This window comes from Lycorma delicatula, chromosome 1, assembly GCF_047948215.1.
Source record: "Lycorma delicatula isolate Av1 chromosome 1, ASM4794821v1, whole genome shotgun sequence".
Taxonomy (NCBI): Eukaryota; Metazoa; Arthropoda; class Insecta; order Hemiptera; family Fulgoridae; genus Lycorma; species Lycorma delicatula.
Genome location: NC_134455.1, coordinates 16,526,274 through 16,553,649, shown reverse-complemented (window position 1 = coordinate 16,553,649; position 27,376 = coordinate 16,526,274). Strand labels below are relative to the sequence as shown.

The 27,376-nt window shown below is 33.6% G+C and overlaps 1 protein-coding gene across 2 annotated transcripts in view; it reads right to left on the bottom strand.

Moving 5' to 3' along the window:
- Positions 1–487: 487 nt before the first annotated feature.
- Positions 488–27,376, bottom strand: part of GatA (glutamyl-tRNA(Gln) amidotransferase subunit A, mitochondrial) — a 43,421-nt gene continuing 16,532 nt past the window's right edge. Inside the window, exons 3-9 of one of the 2 annotated variants that reach the window (XR_012757483.1) lie at positions 26,506–26,701; positions 24,812–24,994; positions 20,105–20,280; positions 16,318–16,523; positions 13,248–13,465; positions 10,311–10,622; positions 488–711 (exon numbers count right to left, since the gene is read on the bottom strand). Coding sequence is in view for 1 of the 2 variants with exons in the window: in XM_075373836.1 (XP_075229951.1) it covers positions 554–711; positions 10,420–10,622; positions 13,248–13,465; positions 16,318–16,523; positions 20,105–20,280; positions 24,812–24,994; positions 26,506–26,701 (1,340 nt within the window). In the remaining variant the exon portion in view is untranslated. The remainder of the gene's footprint in view (positions 712–10,310; positions 10,623–13,247; positions 13,466–16,317; positions 16,524–20,104; positions 20,281–24,811; positions 24,995–26,505; positions 26,702–27,376) is intronic. The other variant, XM_075373836.1, reaches the window with a different exon arrangement.

Genomic DNA, 27,376 nt, shown 5'->3' with positions numbered 1-27,376 from the left:
CTTTGAGTTCCTAAGGCTCATTATAATACAATAAATTTAAACAAAACATACTAACAATTTTGAACTACGATACACAAAACAATAACTTTTTTATTAGTCAGCTAACGCTTTATTACCAACCACTAAATATAAGCTGTATGGAAGCAGCTAACTGAATAAAATGGGTTTATTTAACTTATTTTTATATTTCAAAAATAGATTACATCTGAAAGCATTGTCAACTGTTTTAAAATTTTTAAAAATATGCATCATTCAATAGACAAAAAATTTTGTGAGCTCCATAATGATAATGAAAAAATGTAACAATTCTAACAAGCCGATTAGACTGGTTATACCAGGGATTGTCTTGATTACATCTCTATGCCAACAATTTATAAAAAGGCTGACTAGTTTAGTTATTACCAGTTGAAGAAAACACAAATCTTGACAGGTAAATTAAAAAAAAAAAAAAAGATTTGTTTGAGTAGCAAAATACAACTAAAGAAAAATTAACAAATAAGTTTTAATTAATAATTACAAACACAGATATATATATCTATATCATATAAATTTTTTAATCTTCTATATGTAGACAAGGAAACTGAACAGTTTTTTCTAACCACTGGCATACTGATAACAGTGTTTGTTCACAAAAGTTTGGAGCAATTAACTGGAGGCTGATTGGTAGATTATTATGTGAAAGACAAACTGGAAATGACACAGCAGGACAACCTGAAATAAAACCCATATTATTCATGTTACAATATAAACTCTAACTGAAACTAGATAATTTAATTTTAAATAGGAAATTAACAAAAAAAAAAAATTAATTATTCACAGATTTAAGTATGAAATGTTCAGTGCCTCTGACTAATAGACCTGTTATATTAACATTAAGATAGTACCTTTCATTGCTAGTTTACAAAAAAGACTGGCTTCCCAAAAAATCTAACATCCAAGTTGTTTTGGGTTTTCCATTAATCCTAAAAATGGCAACAGTAAAGTTCTCAGCTGGCAGGCCAGTCTATTGTAATGAGTAAAAGATCTTTTTTTTTATAACAACTACATAAATGAAATATCTAACTTGTAAGAATTGAGAAAGTTAAAATATATTAATAAAAAATTCAGAACAAAAATTTGTTTTTAGTTTTAAATAGAAAATGCATATTTAGCAAATACACAAAAATGATATACAAATTTTACGGAGTATATTTTCATGGTTGCTTTACTAAAATCTCATCAGAGTTTTGAATATGTAAAAAAAAATAAATTTATAACAGAAGACTTATATATTTGATATATACTTATTTGATGATATATTTTTGAAACCAATATCCCTTGTAGAATAATTAAAGATGTTTCTTATTTCCTCATAGATTACCTGCATGTAAGTTTTTTTGATACATTATATAATTATTTTATATGCATGTAAATTATTACTGTTGTCTTGTAAATATCATGAAATATTTTTGAAGTAACATAAAATGCATAATTTTGAGTCAGTCTGCTAGTTTTGAAAAACGAGAATTATTAGTTTCATTATCCTTAAAGTCAAGTGATTTTCTTTTAATGATTTATTAGTCATATTTTTAAAAATAAAAATAATTTGTAATTTATATATTTATTTGATTCAAATACACAGACAGCATGACACGAACACACATGACTTTGAAGTCAATTTTGACTACCAATAGGTGTTATTTTTACTGTTACGTTTTACAAATCAGAACTAAACATGAATCTTTTTCCAAGTTTATCACTTATCACTTCGTGTTTTTCATTTGCCTATATTTATGGAGGCAAACTAAATAAATGTATTAAACTGTTTATATCACAAATATATTTTTTATTATCTAGTTATCACCGAATAATTTATAAACTGTAAATATGAAAATAATCACTAATGATTATTTATCACTAATTAACTAGTAGTGTGGAAATAAAAGTGAAACTTTTTTTTTTTAATTTCTAGATCTAAGCTACAAAATTTATTAGAATAAAATACAGTTTTTAAATTTTCATAAATATCAAATTGAATCATACATTAGATGGGAAAGAAATATTACAATCCTAGGAGTTAGTAAGTCACTCTTCTGTAAGAAATAATATTTTCAAAAGTCTATATTAACAGCTGAAATCCAAAATCTAACAATTGTGGCTTTTTCTGAAATTTATTTAGTAGATAGAGTTAGATTTCATTATTGTAACATCTAAAACTTGTAGTATAAAATAAATCTATGTAAAGGTTTCAGGCACATTCTCATGAAATAATCTGCATATCAGTTTTGTTAATGGCTCTCTTTTTAAAATATTCCAACAAAGCTTTTCCAATATACATACACCTTTTTCCAATCTACAAGGTTTTCCACGATTTATCCTAGCTCTATCTCTATAATTTGAATTTACTATGCAATTTAGAGAGATGTATGAACTAAACTTTCATCAAGAAATTTTACTGTTAATAAGGTACCTGTGTGATTTCTACCATTATAAACTTTCATACTTTATATTAAGAAAATATTCTGACATTCCAGTTACTAACAGTTCCACAAGTAGTTTCACTTTGATGTAAAAATTAAAAGACGGGGCTAGTATACCAATTACCATAAAATAAATTGTGCTCCTTATTCTAGTACACACTCAGTTACCTAAATACTAGATTTTTCAGAATTATATTTGTTTAATTTTCTGTGTAAATTTTGAAGTCCGCTGTATATACTTTTTTTTTTTTTTATTGGGAGCCCGGGTGGCTAGGGTCCGCCTGGAGAGTTTGACTGGCCGAAGGGAGGCACTTTGGTAGCGAGCCACGGTTAGTTAGATTTGAGCTGACTGAATTTATATAAGCTGTCGGCGGAAACGCGACTGCACTGACGATAGGCATGGGATGCCATGCAGCCGAGGTGTAGCGGCGTTTTGACGAGGGCAGATTAAAATGCGAAAACGAGACTGTCAGCGGGATGCGGGTGCACTGCCGATGGCAATGGACACCATGCAGTCGTGAGGTGTAGCGGCATGTCGACGAAAGTTTTGAGGTGAATGTCAGGCGGGACTCTGCGATTGAGCCGAGTGGGAGTAGGTCTGTCCGCCTCTCCCTAGTGGACCAGATTGCAGTCCATAATTTAATAATAAAGTCTGGGGTCAGAACTAAGCTGAGTTCACTAAGGGAACTAGTACTAAATTTCGTTGTTGCGATCAACATGTTCGATGGTATGTTGTGTTTATTTTGCCTCGAATTACGAGACATTCACGAAATTGGCTCATAAGTAAACTAGGCGCGGGGTTCACGCTTCCGCGAACTCGGTTAGCTAGTTCTGAGGGAAACAATGTAGGACATTCAAGATGTCTGGAAGAGGCCTACAGCGAAAGCAATAAGCTGAGTTATTAAATCGCCGCTGCAGATGTCTACCGAGGCATTTACATCGGTGGCATCCCAACGAGGCCAGGCTTATTACTATGAGATGTAAAAAGTCAGAGGGCGATAGACGACTCCCGTTAAAGCACAAGAGGGCAAGGAACGGGGCGGTGTGGCGACCGGAACGTCACTAGGCGGGTGTCTTCCCCTACAGCGTTGGATGTCAGCTAAGTCAGGGCGTTTCCTTTGTGTTGCATCGTGTCCCCGTTCTTAGGTTCGTGAGGCCAATAATCATTTCGATCCTCTGGCAGGTTCGGGAAGCGATTTTTGCTTCGACTCGTCGGTGGTCTGATCTAGGAGCTTTTAGCTTTTGACGTTTCGAGTGGGGCTACGTGAGAACAGGTGGCGCTGCTCGGGATAGTTCACTGCTAGACCCTCACCTTGCCTTGTGTTAGGTGATAGGTACACGTTCAGACTGTTACTGTAATGTCTGGTAGTACAGTCGGTGTTTTTGTTTTTTAGATGCTATGTAGCAATCCGAGGGAGATTGCTTGGAGGACCTTGTTAGTACAGCCAATGACCTGGTTGCCGGCGGCCTCTTCCTGCCGAGAAGGTCACTCGGTAGGTCTCAACCGAGACCATGGTCCTCCGATATGATCTCGGAGGTCTCCACGATGGCAGTACTGCACTCAAGTGCACTGGTGGATTGCACTAAAAATCTTGCCGAAACCTCCGCTACGAGCTGTGCGAGGAAGGCTGGGGCTGGAACCGCACAGTAGAGGTTCCAAGACCTAGTAGAGGGAGAGCCAAGACCAAAGGGCGGCTCCCCACCAAGTCGGGGAAAGCGGAATCCGGCGAATGTGAATGTGAAGATCGGTTCGATGCGGGAGGTCCCATGGCTGAAGCCTGCTGTGAGGCAGGTGAGCTCCGGTACCAACTGTATTGGGCGGATTGAAGAGATGCGGTCCGAATGGTCCAAAGTCTCAAAGAAAGTGTCGGAAAGAGTCGCGTGTGGCACTGGAATTTCGGCAGTTGGTCGACTCCTTTTTAAGCGAATGTAGCTTGATGGTTGCGGGTCTAAAATGCGAGGGACTCCAAGGCGCCAACCTTGCCCTGGATTCAGCCGTTTCGCGACTGTCAGGGAAAGTCGACCAGGTTGTGAAAGGAGTTCGGGGTTTCAAACCGGTGACGGGTGAGACTCTGGGCGAACTCCAGAAATCCATTCAACGGGTGGAAGAGAAGGTTAGAAGCCTCTCTCTTTCGCCTCAATTGCAGTCACGCCTGCGCCTAAGCGGGCTGGTTCACCGTCGCCAGTTCAGGCGTCGGCAGCCAAAATTAAGCGGGCTATTGTTAAGGTAGTCCCGCTTAAACCTCGTCCGGGGGCTACGTCGGTAGCGACGGAGCTAACCCTTAAAAAGGTTCTGGACCCGCGGAGAGAAAGGATGCAAGTCTTCCGGATAACGAAAACAAGGGACCATGGCTGGTCTTGGAAGTGACAGATCGGGCAAGAGGTGTCAAACTTGCTGGTTATGAGAAGTGGCAGCGAAGTTGGGATGCCGCGACAGTGGGGCGGCATACCTACGCAATATTCCCCGATGTTCGGCGTCGATGTATGAGTTGTAAGGTTCGGCCGGACCACGAAATGACGCAGATACTCTCAGGACATAGAGACTTCCGAGCTAAGCTCTACTCTTTTCACTTAGTGGCTGATCCTAATTGTCTAGAATACGGACAGCCGGAGACAGTGTCTCATGTTTTATACGATTGTGTGCGGTACGCCTACGCCAGGGACAGGTTGCTCCGTGACCTTCAACGGCGCGAGCTAGATTTCAATATTCCGGCTTTGTTGTTTTTGACTGCCGGCTTAAAAGTTTTTAAATTATTTGTCAGAAGCATCTTTAGTAGTAGGTTGTTCGGACAGCCCGGCTGGTTAGGGTTGTATGGCCCACCCGGGTTATGCTTCCTGTTTGAGCCAGCCGGGACTCCGCATAGGGTAGGGCGGCCCACGGTTGAAGATCATCGGATAGAGTTGTGAGCAGAGCATGCAAGAGTTCGCGGATCGTCTGCGATTAGGACGTTTGAAGCTGTCTGGACGGCGATCACGTTGAAAAATACGACCGGGTTGGCATTTGTGTGCCGGTCCGAGAATCTCCCTATGAGGCCTGAGGGAAACCGAGAATGGCTGAGGGGGGACATCTTAGCCTGGCGAATGCCTCTATGGCATGAAAGTTCCGAGGGCTTTTGAGGACTGCAAGTGAAGGCTTCGGCCTAGGAACTGCAGGGGTGGTGGGCTACCGGAATAGCCCAAGGCGGGTGCCTCTTAAACAAAATTAAAGATGGTCTTGGAAGTTGTTAGCGAGCGGCAGGTAAAGCAACTGCTGGAAGCCGATTTTCTGCAGAATAACGGGCTAAAGGCTCAGTTGCTGGCCGAGCGGAAGTAACAGATATTGGTATATAATATGCCAAGGGCGATAAGAGTAGAGGAGCCCAAAATCCTCAGGGCTGTGCACGGTCAAAATCCTATCTTGGATATGGCCGTCGAGAACTTCCTTAAAGAAACCAAGGTGGTTCGGCAGCTGGGGAAGAAGGAAGTCCTAAAGAATCACTGGGTTTTAGAGACCTCGCCTAAGATCTGGTAGGTTTTGGTGGTCGGTGGACGTCTGTTTTTTGGGTGGAACTCATATAGGGTTGTCGAAATTGCCCGAGGCTTCACACGTCTCCCGCGTCAGGGCTTTGGTCACACGTCTCTCCGCTGCGGAGCACAGTCGAAGATGTTTGGTCACTGTATTCTTCCAGGGCACAGTGTAGCCAATTTCCCTGCCAAGTGCACCGCCTGTACCTTGGTGAAACGCAGCGATGCTGGACACCGGGTTAGGGGTACGCAGTGTCGGGCGTATGAGATTGCTTGGGCGAAAGCTGTAAAGAATACAGCTTAAGGCGACGCCTGAATTGGGGGAAGAATTTGAGGACGGACTCAATCATGTCGAACACTTGCGCCTGGGACAGTTAAACCTGCATCATTACCGGGTAGCCACCAGTGAAGCCATGAGGCCCCTTTAGGAGTACAAGCTCCAGGTCCTCTTGGTCCACCAGCTGTACGCAGTTGGGGATAGGGTGGTCGGGTTCCGCGGGGTGAATGTTATTCATTCTCATGGGGAATGGCCGCTCTCCGCGATCGTGGTTGGATAAGATTCGTTGGGTGTCTTCTGGATGCCCCGGTAGTCTGATGAGCAATTCACTGCTGTGCGAATCTCGATGTTGTACTGGTGTCGGGATACTACCAGCTTGGATGGAGTATCGATGACTTGTTGGCGAAGTTGGGCAGGATTCTGGACGGTCTCGAGGGCATCAAAGTTCTGGTTCTTTGGATGCTAACGCCAAGTCTAACGCCAAAAAGTGGTGGTCCTCTGACTTTAGCGTGCTGCGCGTACAAGTTAGGTCCGCTAGAAGAATATACCAGTGTCACCCGCTAATGGGGATTATCGTTGATGACGTGCGCACTGAGGGTCTGCCGATCTACCGGCGCGCCCGTACTGAGTATGTTCATGACATCAAGGAGGCCAGACTCAAGTTATGGTAAGACTAAGCGCGAGTTGCATCGCAACCCCTGGAAGCTCGCAAAATCATGTTACCAACCAAAGCCATTTCACGTACTGTCCAGTGTTCGATGCGGGTTTGGTGGTCATGACCACACTTTAACATCTGTGGCGACTTACCAGGCGTTCCTGGTTACTCTGTTACCAGATGCTCCGGAGAGTGAAGCGTTAGAGATCGGCGTTAGAGAGAGGGCTATGCCCTTCCCTGGCATACGGGCTGTGTATCCTGTTGATATAGAGAGAGTGGTATTCGAATGGCATTGAAAAAGGCACCGGAAATTGACCAACTTGACCGGATATATTATTCCATCTGCTGCCTGTCACAAAAGAACCGCTTGGTAGACTGTTCTCGGGGTGCCTAAGCTGGCGCTGTTTCCCGACTTGTTGGAAAGTGGCTTTGGTGAGGTTGCTCTTAAAACCAGGACGTTAATCGGCAAGTTGCTTGAAAGGCTGGTTGTGTCACGGCTCCAAGAAAGCATTTTGAGGTAAACTGTTTTCTAAATTGAGGCCAGCATGGGTTCACGAAAGGGGTTGGCACCGAGGATTGGATCTTAAATACACTTGCCGAGGTGGAAAGTGCCGACGTTTGGGAATTTTTTATAGACATAGAGGCAGCATTTCCTTCCTTGTGTTGGAGTTCTGTCCTATACGAGTTGAAACGCCGCAATATTCCCCTAGCCCTGCAGGGCGTGGTACGTGACTACTTGTCTAACCGTACGGCTCTGTTTAAGGAAGTGCACCTAGGGAAAATCCGTTACCAGGGGAAGGCCGCAGGGTTCCATCTCAATACCCTGCTGTGGAACCTGGTATTCGACGGATTTCTGGGATTGACATTTCCAGAAGGGGTCACGGCCCAGGCTTTCGCCGATGACCGTCTCCTTTTAGTTCGTGGAAATTCACGAACACAGGTAGAAGACCGGGCGCAGGCGGCCTTGTCAACCGCAGAGGGCTGGATGGAGATTCAAAATTTAAAGATTTCTGTGCCCAAGATGAAGTTTATGTTTGTCAAGGGTGCAGACAGATTATCGTACAATCGTAACCCCCATATTAAATATAAATTTTGTGTAATCGGCGGAGTTGGAGTTCAAAAGTACCTAGGTATTTTTATGAAAAGTTGCTGTTTAGCAACTACATTAGGCAAGTAGCGGCGGACGCCGCCTCAGTGTAGTACAAACGTAGGATGATTGCTTGGAAAAACTACGGGTTGTCGGGCCGTCAAATGTACATGATGTACCGAGGTATCTTCGAAAGCATGACCTCTTACGGGCGGCGCCCGTTTGCACGCGTAGGTTGGATATGAATAGAGCATTCTTCAAAATTTAAGGAGTGCCCGGCGCATTGATTTAATTCTATGCATCGGTGTTTTTAAAACACCTCCTACAAGACTACAACCGTATTAGGAAAGGCTCTCCCAATCGATTTAGTGGTGAAAGTTCGGGCAGCCATGTGGAAATTGCGAAGAGGCCGGGAGGCCAAGGTATTTGGGATGCGGTTTCGAGACGGGCCAGTATCAGAGCGGAACGGTCATCACAATGTCCCGGATCTAAATTTCGTTCAGTTGCCCATCTCCCGCCTGCGAAGAGGCTGCAGAGCCTCGCGATGGAAGCATGGCAGCTGGAGTGGGACACCACGACTAAGTGAAGATCCTTGTATAAGTTTATACAGGATTTGGTGGGATGGCATGCCTTGGGCTCGTTATATATATAAATATATTCTTTAGTATAAATTCTTTATTATTATATCGCCAATTCTTTAGTATTATATGTATTAGTAAGATATTTTGTTAATTTTTGATGTGTACAAGCAGTTATGCAACAGCGGTTCTATGTACAAACCTAAGTAGACAAGTTTTGGGACTCTTGAGTCAAATGTGTTTATTATTATTTTCTTTATTTTTATATGTAATATGTATCAATCATTGCAATTAGTAATTTTTATTTTATGTAATGAGTTTTTATAATTTTTTTGTAATTTTTGTGAGAACAACATATATCCGACAATATAACAACATAGACATATAACAACATAATCCGAGTACATTATTTCGCAAATACTGACATAGTAAGTACATTTTTGTAAAAATATAATTTTTAAATTTTTTGTGTTATGAAATTTGATGTTTTTTTAAAAAAAAGGTTTATGATTTGGTATTTGATAACGAACCTGAAGAAGGATTTTCTTTACATGCTTCTATGTCTTTTTACCATATGGACATGTACATCTCTAACATATATCTTGCTAAATTTAACATTTTTAAAACATCTAATTGACATAGGAATGTTCTGCTACCTACCAGAAGGTCCCAGCCCATATTCTTTCTTGTATCAATGTTTTTACAATGTTAGAATATATGAGGAAATTTAACATTTCATTGCAGCTCTATAGTTTCCTCTTTTTCACCACTGCAAATGGCAGTTGGTTTCAGAACAATGGTTTTGCCCTCAGGGTTGTTCAGCATTGTTGGATGTGATCTGTTAAAAACTGAATTAGCAATGTACAAAAAATAACTAAAAATAGTTTATTTTAGGAAAATTTTCTTTTAAAACTATGTTTTAATTTATACCAAGATCAGTTATAATGAAAATATTTGTTTGGAAATTTTTATTGTTTTGCTAATTTTTATGTTTCACAGATGTACTTACTCCAGCGCTTTGTTAGACATCTCTGCTTATGTTTCTGATTCTAAAGTTAAACTTTCATAAATACAAAAATGAAGTTTCATTATCAATTTTATCAGTTTTCAAAGACAATTGCCATTTGTAAAATCTCATCTTCAACATCATGACATCATTAAAATTATGCATTTTCAATCTGGACGAATCAAAGAAATGATCATACTTGGGTTATAAGAAAAAGTAGTAACAGATGATGGTAGTAACAGCAGTAAAAGGAAGCAAATGTAATTAGTACTTCAAAGAGAAATTAGAAAACATACGAATATGTTAAACACAGTACAAACTAGTATTTAAAAAATAAAGTGTTTTATAAATATTTACATTATTAGCCAGAAAAAATACGTTTTATTAATCAATAAAATACGTTAACGTACCAGATATTATTAAACTTCATAATCAGTATATACCAATTTATTAAATGCAGTTTAAGTTATTAAAACTACTTGTTTACAGCATTTTATTTTCAAAAGAATACTTTCTATGAAGGAGTTGGTTGAATAATTATATCAGGTTTTAAGGGTACAAGACTGTACCCTTAGGGCCTTGGGCAGTCTTGCCCAAGGCCCTATATTCAATATAAATTATAACAAATTTTTTTTTAAACAGTCTACATTTCACATCTCCCTCTTAGAGAAGTAGGATAGTAATTAACAGTTTTTGTATCATGAGTTTCAATAAATAAAACTATTGATTTCTGAGAATATTTACCATTCATGATACTTCAAATGACAGTCTCCTGGAAAATGATGTGACACTTCTCAAACTGGATAAGGTAATAAAAATTTTGATTTTAAATTCTCACAAAACTAGCATATACCTGCCATATTAGCCGGTTGAGTACAATAATCTTGAGTGGCACTCTGGGTCCTATTATCCAGCTGTAAAAACTGCTTCATCAAAGGCGGTTCAGTTAATGTGGTTGGAGTTAAGAGAATATCCACTGAAGACCAGGCTTTCACAAAATCCTCTGCTATCAATCGACGCACCTTTAAAGCTTGTACAAAGTATTTCTCATAGTTTCTGTCAAAAATGAATACATAAAAAGCATTTAGCATCAAATTAGAAATATGATGGGTAGAAAATAAAACTGATTAAAGTTAAAATATAAAGATTGGAATATATTTTTTCTTCAATTCCAAAAATTGCAATAGTTTATAAAATTTGAGATTTCCATTAGACAGTTAAGCAAGTTTTAAATACAAGTAAACAATTCATTCCATTATTTTTACATATATTTAGCAATTGAGAGGTCTGTTCAAAAAGTAACAGATCATTATCACAGATATACCGCTTCTTTCACTGTCTTGTCCGAGGTGAAATCGACAGCCCCTTAATGACTCTTTGAGTGGACCAAACAAGTGGTGGTCACAACAGACAAGATCAGGACTATACGGAGGATGAGCCAGTACTTCAGAGTATTCAGCAGTGTGAGCAGCAGTATGTGGATGGGCATTGTCATGCAACAACACAACACCTTTCGACAGCAGTCCTCGGCATTTGCTTCGAATTGCAGGCTTCAGATTGGCAGTACGCATCTCACTGTAACGCGCACTGTTTATTGTCGTGCCCCTTTCCTCATAATGTTCTAGTACTGGGCCTTGAGAGTCCCAAAAAACCGTAAGCATCAGTTTTCCTGCGGATGGTTCGGTCTTGAACTTTTTTTGGAAGGGCGAATTTAGATGTTTCCATTCCATACTCTGCCGTTTACTCTCTGGCTCGTAATGATGGATCCATGTTTCGTCACCAATGATGATTCTGTCTAAGATGTCCCATTCATTACCATAGCGATCCAAATGTTTTTGGCAGATGTCCAAGTGCATTTGTTTATGCAACTGTGTGAATTCTTTTGGGACCCATCTTGCTCACTTTATAAAACCCAAGACTGTTGTGGATGATTTTTTTAGGCAGAACCATGATTAATTTGCTGACGATGTGCCACTTCATTAATAGTTACTTGTCTGTCTAAGAAAACCAAATCATGTGCACGCTCAATGTTTTCCTCATTTGTGGCAGTAAACGATCGTTCGGCTCCTTCGTCGTGTATAACACTTGTGCAACCATTTTTTAATTTTTCAATCCATTTGTAGACACTCTGTTGCAGCAACACACTGTTCCCATACTGTACCGAAAGTCTTCGATGAATTTCAACTCCTGATACACCTTCCAACCACAAAAACAGATCACTGAACGTTGCGCTTCTTTGGTGCAAACAGAAAGCAGAGCAGCAATGGTTAACGGCAGGGCAGCAATAATGGGACTAATCTAGCAGCATCAAACCTGTACAGACATAATAACAGTTAAACCACGCATGCGTCATCTACGCAACATGACAGTACTACCAACATAAACAAAAATATAACTAAATTGCAGATAATAATTGACTTACTCTCGTATTTGGATATAAGACAGGCAGGCATTTTTTTATTTTGTCATACGTTTTCATAAACACTACTATCGAATTTATGCTTACTTTCTTCATCATATCTAATTTCTAACAGTTCTTCTTGGCAAGTTGTATCAGCCTCTTCAATATTTGGGGTAAAAGGATTTTTCATCCAGTCATACACCTTCAATTTTAAAATATCTTCAAATTGTTTTTCCAAGTCCAATTTAAGTTTATTGAGGTGGCTACTGAATCTGTCAATACCCTCTGGAGTTGCATCATCTTTTATAGATGATAATTTAGGAAACTGATGAAATTCAACAAATCCATGATAGTGATCTACCATTGATTGTGCTCCATCAGTAATGCATACAACAATATTATTTTTTATAAAGTATGATTTCACAGTATTAAATATAGAGAATCCTCTTATATTCGTAATGAGATTTATTGTGAATATAATTTCTTCTCCTCATAATGTTTCGTCTTCACCAAAATCACGTACATATGCCATCAATAAAGCCTTATTATCTGAAATGGTAGATTTGTCCAATTGCATAGAAAATGAAGCGTTTTGGAGAATAGTTATAAGTTTTTTCCAACATTAACTGTCATTTGTTCAATTCGTCACTTTACTGTGCTATCGCTTATGGACAACGTTTTTTAAAATTTCAGGTATATCCTGATGCATTACTACCAAAACAAGTAAATAAGTTAAACTTACCATATTAATTCTAAGAATTGATTTTCATGGGATCCCGCATTTTCTGTTGTTATTTAATTCTATAATTATATTAAAACATATTTATTTGTGATTTGTGTTGAATTTCTTTTTTTTAATTTTGAAATTTATTATGGACTTTGGTGGTTTATGTTTAATTTAATATTAAATTTTATTAGCACAGTGGCCTATATATATAAATGTGTGTGTATGTATGTATGTGTGTATGTGTGTGCGCACATGACTTCAGTGATCATCTTAATTCAATTCCAAAGTTGACTATACCTTCCAATTCCTACTTCATGAATACAATCTGTTCCACTGGCTTACTAACTTACTTTGTATTTTATTCTCTAGTGAAGGTTCTTTTAATATACTACCAATTACTGTACTGTTTACTTTCCTTTTTTAAATAATTCATTCTAATTCTTCAAACCCTTGCATGAAGAATCAAATTTAAATACACATTTAAATTCTTTAAATTAAAAGATTTAATAAAAATGACAAATGAGGAAATAGAATAAATAAAAAACAAACATACTTTTGTAACAGAAAATAGTTTCCTGCAAGAATACGTCCTCTTACAACATCATTGAATGCATTGCTTCTGGAATCTGCATACAGCTGTTCTGTAGAATTCTGTTGTAAAGCTCTGTACCCAAATTCTAGTCCATCATAACGTGCCATATTACTAGAAACTTCACACTGGTTGAGAACTGAATAACATGCTATTGAATATGATGTGTGGGGCATTGAGATCTGGTAAAATAATTTTCGAAAAATAAGTAAGTATAATAAATAAACTAAAGTTATCTCTTATTTTTTAATAGTCTTTCTACATTTTACTTTAGCAGTTTATTTTAAAGTTATAATAAGTGTCTCCACTAGATTCAGAAACAGTACAGCAATAATAATCACAAGACACTGAAATTCTCTTCCACTTTCAAGATTGTAGACAGTATATCTAAATAACTGTACAAAAATTAAAACCTCAAGGTATTAATCTCAGAAATGTGGATACAAACATTAATTAGTGTAGAAAGAGCTACTGTATGCACAGGCAAAAATGACTTATGGACTGAGCAAATGGGAAAAAATATCTGATGACATGCTAGAAAGAATAGAAATTGATAAGGTTCAAGAAGAATTGCTACTAAAGTTATAATTCTACAGAGCCATTTAGCATTAAATAACAATAAGAACTAATTTTATACTATCAGAATTTTAGGTAAAATAAAATTTTTGCTAATGTAAATTAAAAAAAAAAAATTATTTGATAGTATGGAATACATTAAAACTGAAGTATCTTCAAATTTCAATAAAATTAGAATAACTGCAATCTTACAAAAAAGCTAGAACATATTACAGGGAAGACAACTCTACTATTTAACAACCCACACATCCTAAATACTGGCATGGATAATTTATAAATATATAAAACATAATTAAAAAGTAAAATAAATGAAAACCACTTAATTTCAGATAAAGCATGGGTGCAAATATTGAGGAAATTTTAGCTTTGACATTAATTTTGTAAGAAAAACAAGATAAAATTAATTACAAACATGTTATTGTGCAAAATAATCCTAAGAATGCATTTAAAATCTAATAAAAAATAAATTGTTACTTTTTCTTTTATATGCTGGTTAAAAGATAGTGTAGTTGTAAATAACTACTTCCATATATCCAATAATATATATCCTGAAATATCAAGAACTGTTTAAAAATCACAAGATAACGGGATACCTCACTGATATTCTAGCATTCTCAAAGTTTAAGTTACATGTCACACAACATTCTACAAAAATACAAAATCCCTGTAGAATTTTTTATCCTTTTATCTAAAATAACAATAATAAGATGAATTTTAAATAATGTATACTGGGGTCTGGGTGTGTTGTAAATCTGCACCTTTAAAGGAAAGTATATATGTCTTACAGCGAGATTCTTAATATTAAAAAAAAAATTTATTTTTATTTTTTGGGATCACTTGACATACATTACAATTTAACAAACTGGAAAAAAATTAAATGTTTGGTTTTGATTTGTCTGTCACATCTATATTACTGAATAAGCTATTGCTAGAATTTCTATCACATAAAATGAACTAATGGCAAATGCTATCACTGATCTGTATTGAGTCTATTTTACAGATGTTTTTGTATGGGTTTACTTTTGTTTTTATATGAGGTATAATTCCCTGCTCTACATTTGTTGTTCTAAAATCTACATGTGCTTTATTGTCATTTTATTAAAATAATGTAAAAATTATTGAATTATTATACATTAACCAGTGATTTCATTTTAATAGCAATGTATAATTCAACTGATATTTATTTACAAGTACTGCCAGAAGCTGCAGTTACATAATCTACATGCTTACCTTTTTGGGACTGCCCATTTAATGTCCCACTGATGTTATGTGAAATATAAATATCATACCTTGAAGATTTAACATGAAGTAATGAAGTACAAATGTCACACTGTGAAAATGTATTAGGCATGTCCTAATCAGATTGTGATGTTTTCACAGGCTTTAGGGACTAGAGATCTGACATTCTTAGATTAATAGTTATATTTTACATATATCAAATCATCTAGTACATCCAGATATCACCAGATCTAGGCATTTTTGAATCCTAAGGATGTCCCTACAGTATCAAGGAACTTGTCAGGATATCTACTGCTGTAATGAGGATGCCCTTATGCTATGTAGGAAAGTCCCTTGATAATTACTCTGAGTGAATATATAAGATTAATCTATATCATCAAGACAAAATGAAGTCTATTACATTTTTTAATAAAATTTTTGTTTTTTAAAAATTTGAAAAATAATTGTTCCCTTTATGTAGATGCTAAATATGTTTTATTCATAATTTTAGAATGAAAAATAGAGATGATGAAGCAACAGATAGCAGTATACTGACAATGAACTGTTGTCAAGAAAGTGTGTGGAGCTAAAACATAAGATTGTTTAAGGCTGGTCCTAAATAGATGATACCTATGTCAGCTGACCAAAGGCCACATACTTTGGAACAATCTTGCCTCAGCTGAAAGATTATGATGATGTTCTTAGAAATTGTTTGACTTCATGGCAGAAAATAAACAGCCAGGCAGTTGAAACCTTGAAAACAACAATATAACATGAATAACAAATTTTCAACATTTTAAAATTTTGATACGGCAGCCCTGGTCAGTTCTTTAAATGAAATTTTTTAACAAATTCTGATTTGTTTTCAACAAATAGTGCCTCTTGTAATGGTATTTTTACCAAGAAATAGCTGCTTGTGAAGTAGAAGCAAAACTAGAGATACAGATTGAATCAAGGACAAATTGGTTTAGAATCTAGAAAATATTAGCACTATTATAAAAATTGATTTTTCTACATTACTTTTCACAATATATCCCTTTTTATAGATCAAAATAACTAATTTTTTTTTTTTTGTAAAATAAACAAATACCAAAACCAGAGTTCACATTTATAAAAACAGTTTCCTTCTGTAGAAAATGTAAACATTTCAGTTTCTGAAAATGTAAACATATTTAATACTTTCCATGTGGTAATTTAACATAATATAAGAATGTTTTCAATTTCTTAATGGCAAAACTACCTGAACAACAGTAGCTCCTGCCTCTTCTAAAACATCTGCAACATGACTCCAGGCATTCAGTACTACTTCTGCCAGTCCATAACAGTGATATTCTTTTGGAATTCCAACACGAATTCCAGAAATATTGAAGTCATCTCTAAGAACTATAGGAAGAATATCTTTCTCAACAGTAGTAGAATCTTTTTCATCGAATCCAGATACAGTATCTAGAAAATACAAAAAGTTAATATAAAATACAGAATATATTTAATTATGCTTCTTTAATACTCAAATTCTGTTTGGCTAGGCTTTGAAAAGAAATATTCTTCCTTACCAATAGGATCAATTTATTTCCTATGTCCTTGCTCAACATATTTGAGCCAGCTATTTAGATAGAAGTTATATTTTATATTAAGGTAGTTCAAATTATTTTACAAAGGTATTTTTCATAGATGGGGTTAATTTAAGTTTTCAAGAAATGTTTTATAATAAATCCATTAAGTATGCTTTATATTTTTTCTCTGAGTATTAAAGCCCTATAACATTTATTTTATTATATATTTAACATTCTGATACCACTGCATCAGTGCTGAAATCAACTGTAAGAATAGTAACATGATAAATAAAGTAATCTGTGTAAATATAAAGTAAATTAGTAAACTATAAAATTAATGATAAAGAAATAAATTAATGCTTTAATTTATATCTGCAATGTGAGATATAGCCAAAATATTTTCTTACAATAAACAAGATTCTAAACCGTAAAAAGGAATGATGCAGTTGAGATTACAGGATAATCAATTTATTTCACAGTTAGTAAAAATTCTTTAGCAAATTCTAAATAGAAGTCTGAGTAAAAAAATATAGATGAAATAGTTGCAGAAAAACAATATGTATTCAGGAAGGAATAGGGGACAAGGTTTGGGCTAATAAGAAATACTGATGAGAAGCATTTAGAAAGAGATGAAGGAATAAATATATGTTTCACGACGTGAAAAAAACATTCAATGGTATTCACCAATAAAAATCTTACGGACGCAAAGGGCAGGTGAGGGAATCAAAGATTAATTAAAAAATTGTCCAAAAAAAAATTATAAAAATAAACGATGCTGAAACTAAGTGTTAGAAAACTGACTTACGAAGAGAATTAAGGCAAGGATGCAGAGTACCTCTACCCTTATTTAATATGTATGTTGAAGGTACAATGCCAAAGTAGAAGAAAAAAGAATCAGTGAAAAATGAAGAAAAATAAATTGCATAATGTTTGCAGAATACAATATTTTTAAAAATGTATACAAATATTTGACAGATGATTTTAAGATTAGAATATATCATAACAATTAATATTTTTAAAGTAAAAATAATGGGGATAATGGCAATGAATGTCAACAAGAATTAATTGGGAAACAATTTTAATGACAAATATTTTCATGAAAAAAGTCAGTAGTTTTTTTTTACCTAATAAATAATATGACTAGTAGAACAATGCAATCCTTAGATACCTTTCTAACAGAAACAGTTATTACATAGTAAGATGAAAGGAGCGACTCCTCTCCTGCCTCAGAGAGGAGTCACTTTTTTAATTTCTGTTTTCCACAGATGATTTTTGCCTATTTCAGGAAAACATGCAGCCAATTTTGTTTTCCAAATTTTTTGAATATTAATATGAAGAATAAAGGAGAATATATTACTTTTCAATTTAATTTCATATATGGAAGTTAAAAAATAAATTAATTACTGATAATAATAATCCAGCTATTTTAACTACTGTTTTAATAATTTATTGTTGAATAGCAAACAAATACAGATAGCAACAATAATGGAACAGGACAGTCAAGAAGTGTAATTGATGTTAACTCATCAATAGTTAAAAATTCATTGAATTTATACATCTACTAAAATTGCAGGCTGCTAAAATTTTAGTTAAAAAATTCAATATCTTACCATAATTTACAGCAGTGAATGCAATTTTAATTCCCTCCACTATGTCAACAATACCATACCCTAATATATCCACAGTTACTATGTAGCATGACATGGATAAAATAATTCAACATTGATATATTGTAATATGATAGGTTTTCCTTCTCCACCCACAGAAAAATAATATAATAACAATATCACAACAACATTTTAACATATGTAATTAATGAGAATAGATTCTCTATAATGTTATTAAATAAATTAAGTTTTGATTAAATGTAACATTATTGGTTCTAACTCTTATAAGACAGATTCCACAGTAAATTACCATGTTTTTAAAACTGTCGTATCAAAGCAAAATAAGGTAAGCTAACTACATAAAAATATAAAAAATAAAAACATTAAAATTCAGTCTTATAGTCATCCAGAAGTTTTATTTTGAAACCTATGAAAAGTCCCTGCTGTAAATTTGTGATCATTTTTTACATTTATATATAAACAATGTTGTTAAATTTTACTTTAGAGGATGAAACATAACTATAAATAAATAAACAAATGTTTATTTTTGAAGATATATAGAACTACTTTTCAGATCTCTTGAAAATTGCCTCATCAATTCTTACATTAATACATTTGAATTTTCAATATTTTATATAATCTGATGAAATTACAAATAAAGACAATGTCAGATCCTTGGCAGGAATCAAAACTGTGACTAGCTAATCTACAGTAAATAAATTATTCAGTAATGTAACCTCACCTTAAGAAAAATGTCATATAAATTTAAGTAGTTAGTTTCCTATCTGCTATATATCTTTTCAAAATATAAATTCATATTTCAGAAGCAGATTAAAATAGCTAAATAAAATGGGGTAGTTTCTGTCCAAATCCTTTCTATTTGTCCTCTCCCATCATCTAACAAAAGCAAGGAATCGGGTAGAAGGTTATGAACACTCTGTAATTCTACAGAAAGCCTTAGCCTGTCTATTAGACTCTTTAAATGACATCACAGCCAAGAGCACACACAAATGTTTGGGAAAGTACATCACTATACTATTTGATTCCTTGACTATATCACAGCCTAAGAGGCACACTATAAAAGGCATACTTTTAAAAAAACACATTTTGACCTGTTGCGATCCTCTCTGATAGTACATAACCAAGGGACAAATAGAAAGCATAGCAGAAAATCACTACACATTGTCTGTCATTTGGAGTTTAAGTATAACATACAGCACATTTTTCATAAATAGATTTATCTTTTAAAAACTACACACAATTAAAATTAATCATATCACAAATGGTTACTCTTTTATTAATTTATAATATAAAATATTTCATTCAGACCTCACCTACTAAGTGAATAAAAAAAAATTGAAATGTTTTTACAGTTACATTTCTTCTTTTTCGTTAAAATTGGAATTTTTGAAAAACTGAAATTTCCAATATTTTTTTTAAACTACTAAAATACAGTATAACATACCACAAAGAGCAGCACCCAACATTTTTTTGGGAGTCTTTTCTTTATTATATTCTCCATATGAACATCATCAAAATTTTGCTATAAACTACTACCGTCAATCATTTTTTTTTTTGCAGATTAAGTCATAACTAAGTAAAAACAGACATTTTTTAAGTATTTGCAAGTAAAATGCTAACAGGTAAGTACAATTGAACTATTGGTATTAAAAAGTTTTATTTTAATCAAATACAAAGAACAAAAAGACACAATTTCTGTTTTGTATTACAGAGCAGAGAATACTTTTAAACTTTTGACTGATGTGCATTTGTGAAATAAAATTAATATTTTATAATATAGAACTGAGTGTAGGAACTATTAGTAAAAAACATTCCAATTTGTGCACTCAAAGTACGACTTACGTACTGAAGATGCAAGCAGTATCTTCTACAGATCTTGCTATAATTCCTGGAACATCCATAGAGTTAACTAATGGAATAAGACCGTACCTAGACACACTCCCATAAGTTGGTTTTAAGCCAACAACCCCACAATAGGAAGCTGGATTTCTTGTTGAGCCTCCTGTATCTGATCCAAGTGCACTAAAATCAAAATATCCTTAAATAATGGGTAGGAGGTAAAACAAAAAGGAATATATTAAAACAATTATAATATACTTAAGCATTATTATAGGAAATATAAATAAAAAGACTTAAATTGATGTTAACATAATATTTTAGTAGTGTGGTGGAGGAGTTTGTCTACTGGTGGAGGCCCCATCTGTGCAAAGTGAAGGATGGCCTCTTCAGCTACAAACTAGATTTCTAGTTTCATATGTAATATTTTCTATAATTAATCACCTTTCATAGCCCTACATTCATTACAAATGATTCAACCAAATTTTTAACATACCATAAACAGTTTGAAAGTTTTTCTCAACCTTCTTTGTATGTAAATACATCCTCTACCATTCTACCAATCCAATTCCAGAAAATTTCTTTTGACTCAGTTCCATTATATTGTTTAAATCAAATGTAGTAATGTGTAATGCTATCAAGTTTTTAATTCTGCTCAAATTAACTATTGAATTTATTTAGGGACGATAAGGATGATACAGAGAATGATGTGTCCTTTTTGCCAAGAATATCATAAACTACGCAACAAATCCTTTGTTGACCTCACCTACTAAGTGAATAAAAAATAAATTGAAATGTTTTACAGTTACATTTCTTCTTTTTAGTTAAAATTGAAATTTTTGAAAAACTGAAATTTCCAATATTTTTTTGAACTATTAAAATTCAATATAAAGAGTAGAATATAATAATACTAAAATACAATAATACAATGAGTAGCACCCAGCATTTTTTGGGAGTCTTTTCTTTATTATATTAAAATTTTAATAGAAAATAAAAATAAAATAAATTAGTAAAATAATAATAAAATTAATAAAAATAATAGTATTAATAAAATTAATAGTAACATAATAAAATAGTAATAGAAAATAGGTTCAACATGTATATCATTTTTTTATATAGTCACCACCCTTGTTAATGCACTTGATCCACTGGTCTGCAAGCTCGCTTATTCCTTCCAACAAAAAGGTTTTTAGTTGGTCACGAAGCCGCTTCTGAACTGCTTCCTGCAGTCTAAGTTTGTGGAAAATCAATGACCTCACAAAGCATTCTTGAGTAGCCCAAACAGATGAAAGTCAAAGGGAGCAAGGTCTGGGCTGTAGGGAGGGTGTCAGTATCTCAAAATTTAACTTGTTGAATGTTTGAACAGTGCATCAACACGTTTAAGCTTATGTTCTGCAGTAAGCTGTCTTGGTATCCATTGCACAGAGACTTTACGGATGCTGAGCTCATCGTCGATGATTTGACAGGCAGAACCATGACCAATGTTCAAAGTAGATGCTATCTCATTGATGGTAATGTGCCTATTCAACAGAACCACTTCCTTGTTGAATCTTGTCATCTGTGGTGGACACTGTTATGTGATAAAGCACTATCCCCACACTACAATAAAAGTGTACAATGAATTTAAACCACTTTCACACCATCCAACCAGAGAAATCATATCACTGATTGTTGGGTAAATTACAAAAATTAAACATAGCTCGTTTGCCAAAGTATTGGACTTTAATTATAAAAGAAAAATAATAACTGATGGTACATTACGTACAAAAGGCACATAATCAACAAATCAGTTTTTGTCGAGACCTTACAATCTACTAAATTAGAATTGAAAAGTTTGATTTACAAAATAACAATCCCAAAAATTCATATTTAAACATAAAACACTAAAAAATACACTTTCATAATTCCAATTTTTCAGATAGTACAAAAAATCACATTTTGACACTATTAATACATTGACACTATAATTCTAAACAACAAATTATCAACACATAGACAGTTAGATTAACTAAACAGTTCAAAGATTAAACTACTAAATTAATTATTAACCTGTACAAATGTTATACTGTAAACTTCACAAAGGAAGATATTAATATTAACACAAAAAGAATGATTGCACAGAAAAAATATAAAAGTAAAATATAATCATGCATATAGTCTAACTTTCTGAAATTAAAATTCAAAAAGTTTTCTATTGATACAAGAATAATAATCTCATAAAGTAATATGTACACACATTCATAAATAAAGTTTATCAAATTGTACCTGATAATTTCTCAAAAAGTAATGTATTGTTTAAGGGGAGATCCTGTTGCTTATTACTATTAATGACAATGGAGACATTCAGAATATTCAATAAACATCTCATAATAAATCAAGTATCTACTTATTGGAGCAGCAGTATTTGATGCACTTGAGTCTGAGACTGAGAAGAAACATTGGGAGTTCTTACAAGGTAAAAAATTGCTCCAGAATATACTAGGAACACGATTTGAACTGAAGCATGTAACAGTTTTTAAAACAAATATTGTACACTTTTTTCACAAAAACTTTCACTGAAACAACAGAATAATGAGAAAATCATAAAACAAAACACATGAGGTAAATGTAAATATTAGTTGTAAAATTATGTTAACATCTACAATGAAGACGCTTGAAAGACAATGTAGACACTGTACGCATTTTATTGAAATTCATTTTACGGATAAGAGCAAAGTGTAAAAATATTAATGAATCAAAATTCAGGAGGTTTAACATTTACGAATAATACGCAGCATCACAAATTTGTAATAATCACACTAAAAGAGAGAAAGAAAACGTGAACGAGTCGCAGGCAGAACATCCGCACCCAGTAGAAGTCTGACCTGCACTGAAGAAAGGTGGCGTGATGAGAAGAAGGGGAAGCAAACTAGGCCGTAGACAGAAGAGTGTGTGTGTTGACGACAACAGGTAGTGTGCAAGTGTTAGTGCGGAAAAGAAACAGCATAAACAGAAAGTTTGGGAACGATTAGACAAACGTGGGGTATTCGGGAACGATAGACATAACAAAAATTATTTTATAAACAAGCAGACCATTAAAAGAATTACATAAGACTGATAAGATAATTTCTGAATACGAACAAGTTGAGGAATGACATCATCGCAGACAAAGAAAATTAGACTTCTAGGAACTTTGACAACATTAAAATTGGAGATAACAAAACAGTTATGACTAATTTGGCTAAATAGAAGTTATTTTTTTGAATCATTACGACCACAGCAGACAAAATAGAAAATTACGGTGAACTTGACACTACGAGAAGACCTTGAATTTATTGGATTAAAGCTACTTTACGCATTGGCGTAAACACTGATTGTTGTTCCTCCTTGGTGCAAATTGCTAGCAAAGCAAACATGTTTACACTGTAATAGCTGGAAAACAAATGATGCACAATTGGGAAATTTTGCAGATGTGTCCACAGTTGTACCAAATCTAAGCACACATTTGCAGAAGTTAGTATGACAACCCTGAAGGTTTGTTGTGGTGTGTTCACCCTCCTAAATTAATTGCCATAACCATGTAGTAGTAAATTTTGCACTTAGCATTATTTTCATCCAAGACTGTGATAAAAACTTTAGCAGGTCTTCTTCATTTGCATTCTTCAAATGCATGTATCATTCTGCCCTACAAGTAACAGTTTCACCCAATCATCATAAGGACTGGTTGTACAGTGAAAATGAATACTGTCAGAAAAGTAATTCTGGTAATTCTTGAACCTTTACAAACGTTAGTCACAAGAGAGAATAAGAGTCATAGTTACAAGAGAGAATTGGATGGATAATATTAAGCAACTAAATAATGAAGCCCTTTCTGTTATGAAACAAAGAATTATATAAACTATTTCAACTGAGCAGGAGAATAATAATAATATGAACAATAATTATAACAATATTATAAATTCTTATCATCATGAAGAATAATACAAAGACTGTCTTGTATTCTATAAACGGATTACAACAGACACGTGCTCAAAATAATGAAATAGACAGGAAAGTATATATAATCCAGCAAGGATCGCTAATATTATTAGCGATCCTTGCTAATGTTCTGCAAGAATGTTCTGCAGAACATTCTTTTCTCTTATTTACCTTTTTAAGGATAGAACCAAAATAGATGTGAATTAAGCATGTAATTCAATTAATATTAGATGCATTCATATTTTTTGCATTTCTACAAGGAAGATTTTGAACCTACAGATAGACATTATTCATTTTTAATTAATAATTAGAGATTTCTCAAGAAACAATGGGTAAAATTGCCTTAGAAATAGAGATAAAATTATCTAAAAAGAAAACTAGAACACACAAAGAGTATTTTATTAAAAGACAAAAAATTTAATTTCTATCATTCATACTTTAATTTTTGGCAATCATTTATGTAACATTTAGATCTTAGTAAAATAAAATATAATGATAATAGAAATTAAACCGTTTCTATTTTATTAAAATATTCTTGTCCGTTATTTACTCATTTGTTGCCTTTTCTTTATATATTCTCTAAAAGAGTAGAATAGAAAACTGATAGAGATTCAGATAATAACAAACCAATTTATACAAATTAAAAATTTCCTTCAAACATTAAGACAATTGCAATGAAGAATCTTAAGCAATTTTCTTTTTTCACAATTAACAAATAAAAATAACCTTGCACAATAAAAATATTATTATAAACACTTACCCAAAACAGACACCACTAGCTACAGCAACTGCACTTCCTCCAGAACTTCCTCCTGCAATTATATTATCTGCCTCCCTACTACACAAATGTTTAAGAGTAACATTCCCTTTTTTCAATACGTACGGTATTTCAGAACCCCACACATTTTTTGTAGGGCCATGTATTGAATCCACAGTTCCTGATCTAAATAAGAATTTTTTTTTTTAATTGAAAAAACTTAAATTAAAAAAAATATATATAAATATATACAGAGAAGATTTAACCAGCTCTTTATTGCTCAATTACATCTAAATTATTTCACTGTTTCTCTTAGTATAACATATAGTACAAATACTTAGGATTTTAATCATTACAGTCTTGATTAAAGCATCAAACTCTGTGTGTGTTGATGGACCTTTGACAATAAAATTTAAAGTGAGCTGCCTTAAGTTTGCATTTTAAAGCACAACATAAGAAAAAAAAGCTTTCTAGGGCTTGGGTGCTCTTTTTTACACTTTAAATTATACTCAATCAGCTTTTTTGATGGTTATTTATACTTAATATTAAGGATTCCCTGAATAATCAATCCAAACAAATCAATTCTTTTAGGGATTTATAGTGGTAACTACGAGCTATTGGAATTTCTTATCAATTTAATTTAATTTCTTACCAATAACAATAATATGGACATTAAGCAAATTGCTTCCCATAAGTGAGAACAATATTTTCTCCAGAGTCAAAATCAATTAATTCACAAATGTTTTTAGTGTAGATAGCTGTGCTGCTTACAATATTAGGAAGAATATTATTTCTACCAGACTTTATCTTTCATGTTTAAGTTGTGATCTAAATATCACACTACCTATTATCTAAGACAGTCTAGGAATACCTATGGTCTAAGGTAAACTATAGTGCTTAGGTGTAAAGCAGTGTTTCTAGTTTCTCATCCCTCCATATAGTGTTTAATTTTTTCTCCCAGTTTCTCAGTGGTGTGTAAATGAAACCCACACCATAGTTTTACTAAGGTTTGTTTTTAGAATGCTGAAATAATAGTGTTAAGATAATTTCTTGAGTACTTTTGTTAAGGTTTCCCTCACTTTACCTTAGTTTATATTTTAAACTTGGGTTAAAAACAGAAGCTTTTTTGCTATAAAGATGCTCATAAAAGCTTCTGTTTTGGAGAAAGACATCAATAATTCATCAATTGAAAACTCCTCTACTATACTAGTAAAAGCACAGCTATGAAAAAAGTTTTTTAAATTCTTGTCCACAATACAAAGGGTAACCCATGACTTAAAATTCCCTATTAAACTTAAACTTAGAGTGATTCCTACTTACAATTACCTAATTATAATTTTTTTTTAGCACTTTGTCAAGAAGTATTTAACATGCATCTATGCAGTTTTTAATATTTTAAGATTATCTTATGCAATTCTTTTTAACATTCTGAAGGGCAACATTTTCTATAAAAGGATTAAAAGAAATAAAATAATTTAACTGGTTTTAAGAAAACAAAATTATAATCTGCTATTAGGATAACGTTTTTTAAGCTATCATTATTCAATATAATTACAGCAGTGTAATGCATTTATTTCATATAGTATGTTATACAAAAATCTTAATTTTCCATATGAGAAATAAATGGAAAATTGAAACATATCTAAAAAAAAAAAAAAAAAAAAAAAAATATATATATATATAAAAATAATTCTTACCCCATAGCAAATTCATCCATATTAGTCTTCCCAATAATAACAGCTCCAGCATCTTGTAATCTCTGAACAATGGTAGCATTATAAGATGGAACAAAATCAGATAACATCTTGGATGAACAAGTAGTTTCAACACCATCCATACAAAAATTATCTTTGACTGCTACTGTAATTCCTTGCATCATACCTCCATAAGTATCTATAAAAATACTTAAATAAATCAACAACACTCCTAGGAAAATCACAGCAGAACTTTTGTAATAACCATTTTAATCAATAATTGTCAAATAATGTAAAAAAAGAAAATGTTACAAAACATAGTTTTTATGGCTAACACAATCTTAGACAGTTTTCTCAAAAATAACAAATGTAAATCAAATAATACTGCTATTTATTAATTATTTTTATAACAAAATCATTCAGGTACATGAGACCAATGATGAAGTGTAATTTTGAAATAAATTTTCAAACATTTTACAATTACATTTCCTTCTTTGATTTGAATGCTATTTTTTTACCCTTTCTAGCATTGCCACTCTAACATTTGTAGCTGATACGTTTTGGAGTATATCCATTCTCCTCAAAACTCTTTGAATTGTTAAAAGAAATTTTGAGAATGGAGATCTCTGAAATGCGTCAACTACAAATGTAAGAGTGACAATGCTAGGAAGGACAAAAAATAACAATCAAATCAATTACGATTATCCCAGTGGAATTATGAAATATTGTAAAAATGTTATATTTCCTTCTATTGAAATTTTTTATTCAATGTAACAGAATCATTCAGTAATGTAAGACTAATGAAATACAATCCTGAAATAAATCTTCAAACATTTTGTAGTTATAATCCCATCCATTGAAATTTTTATTAAAT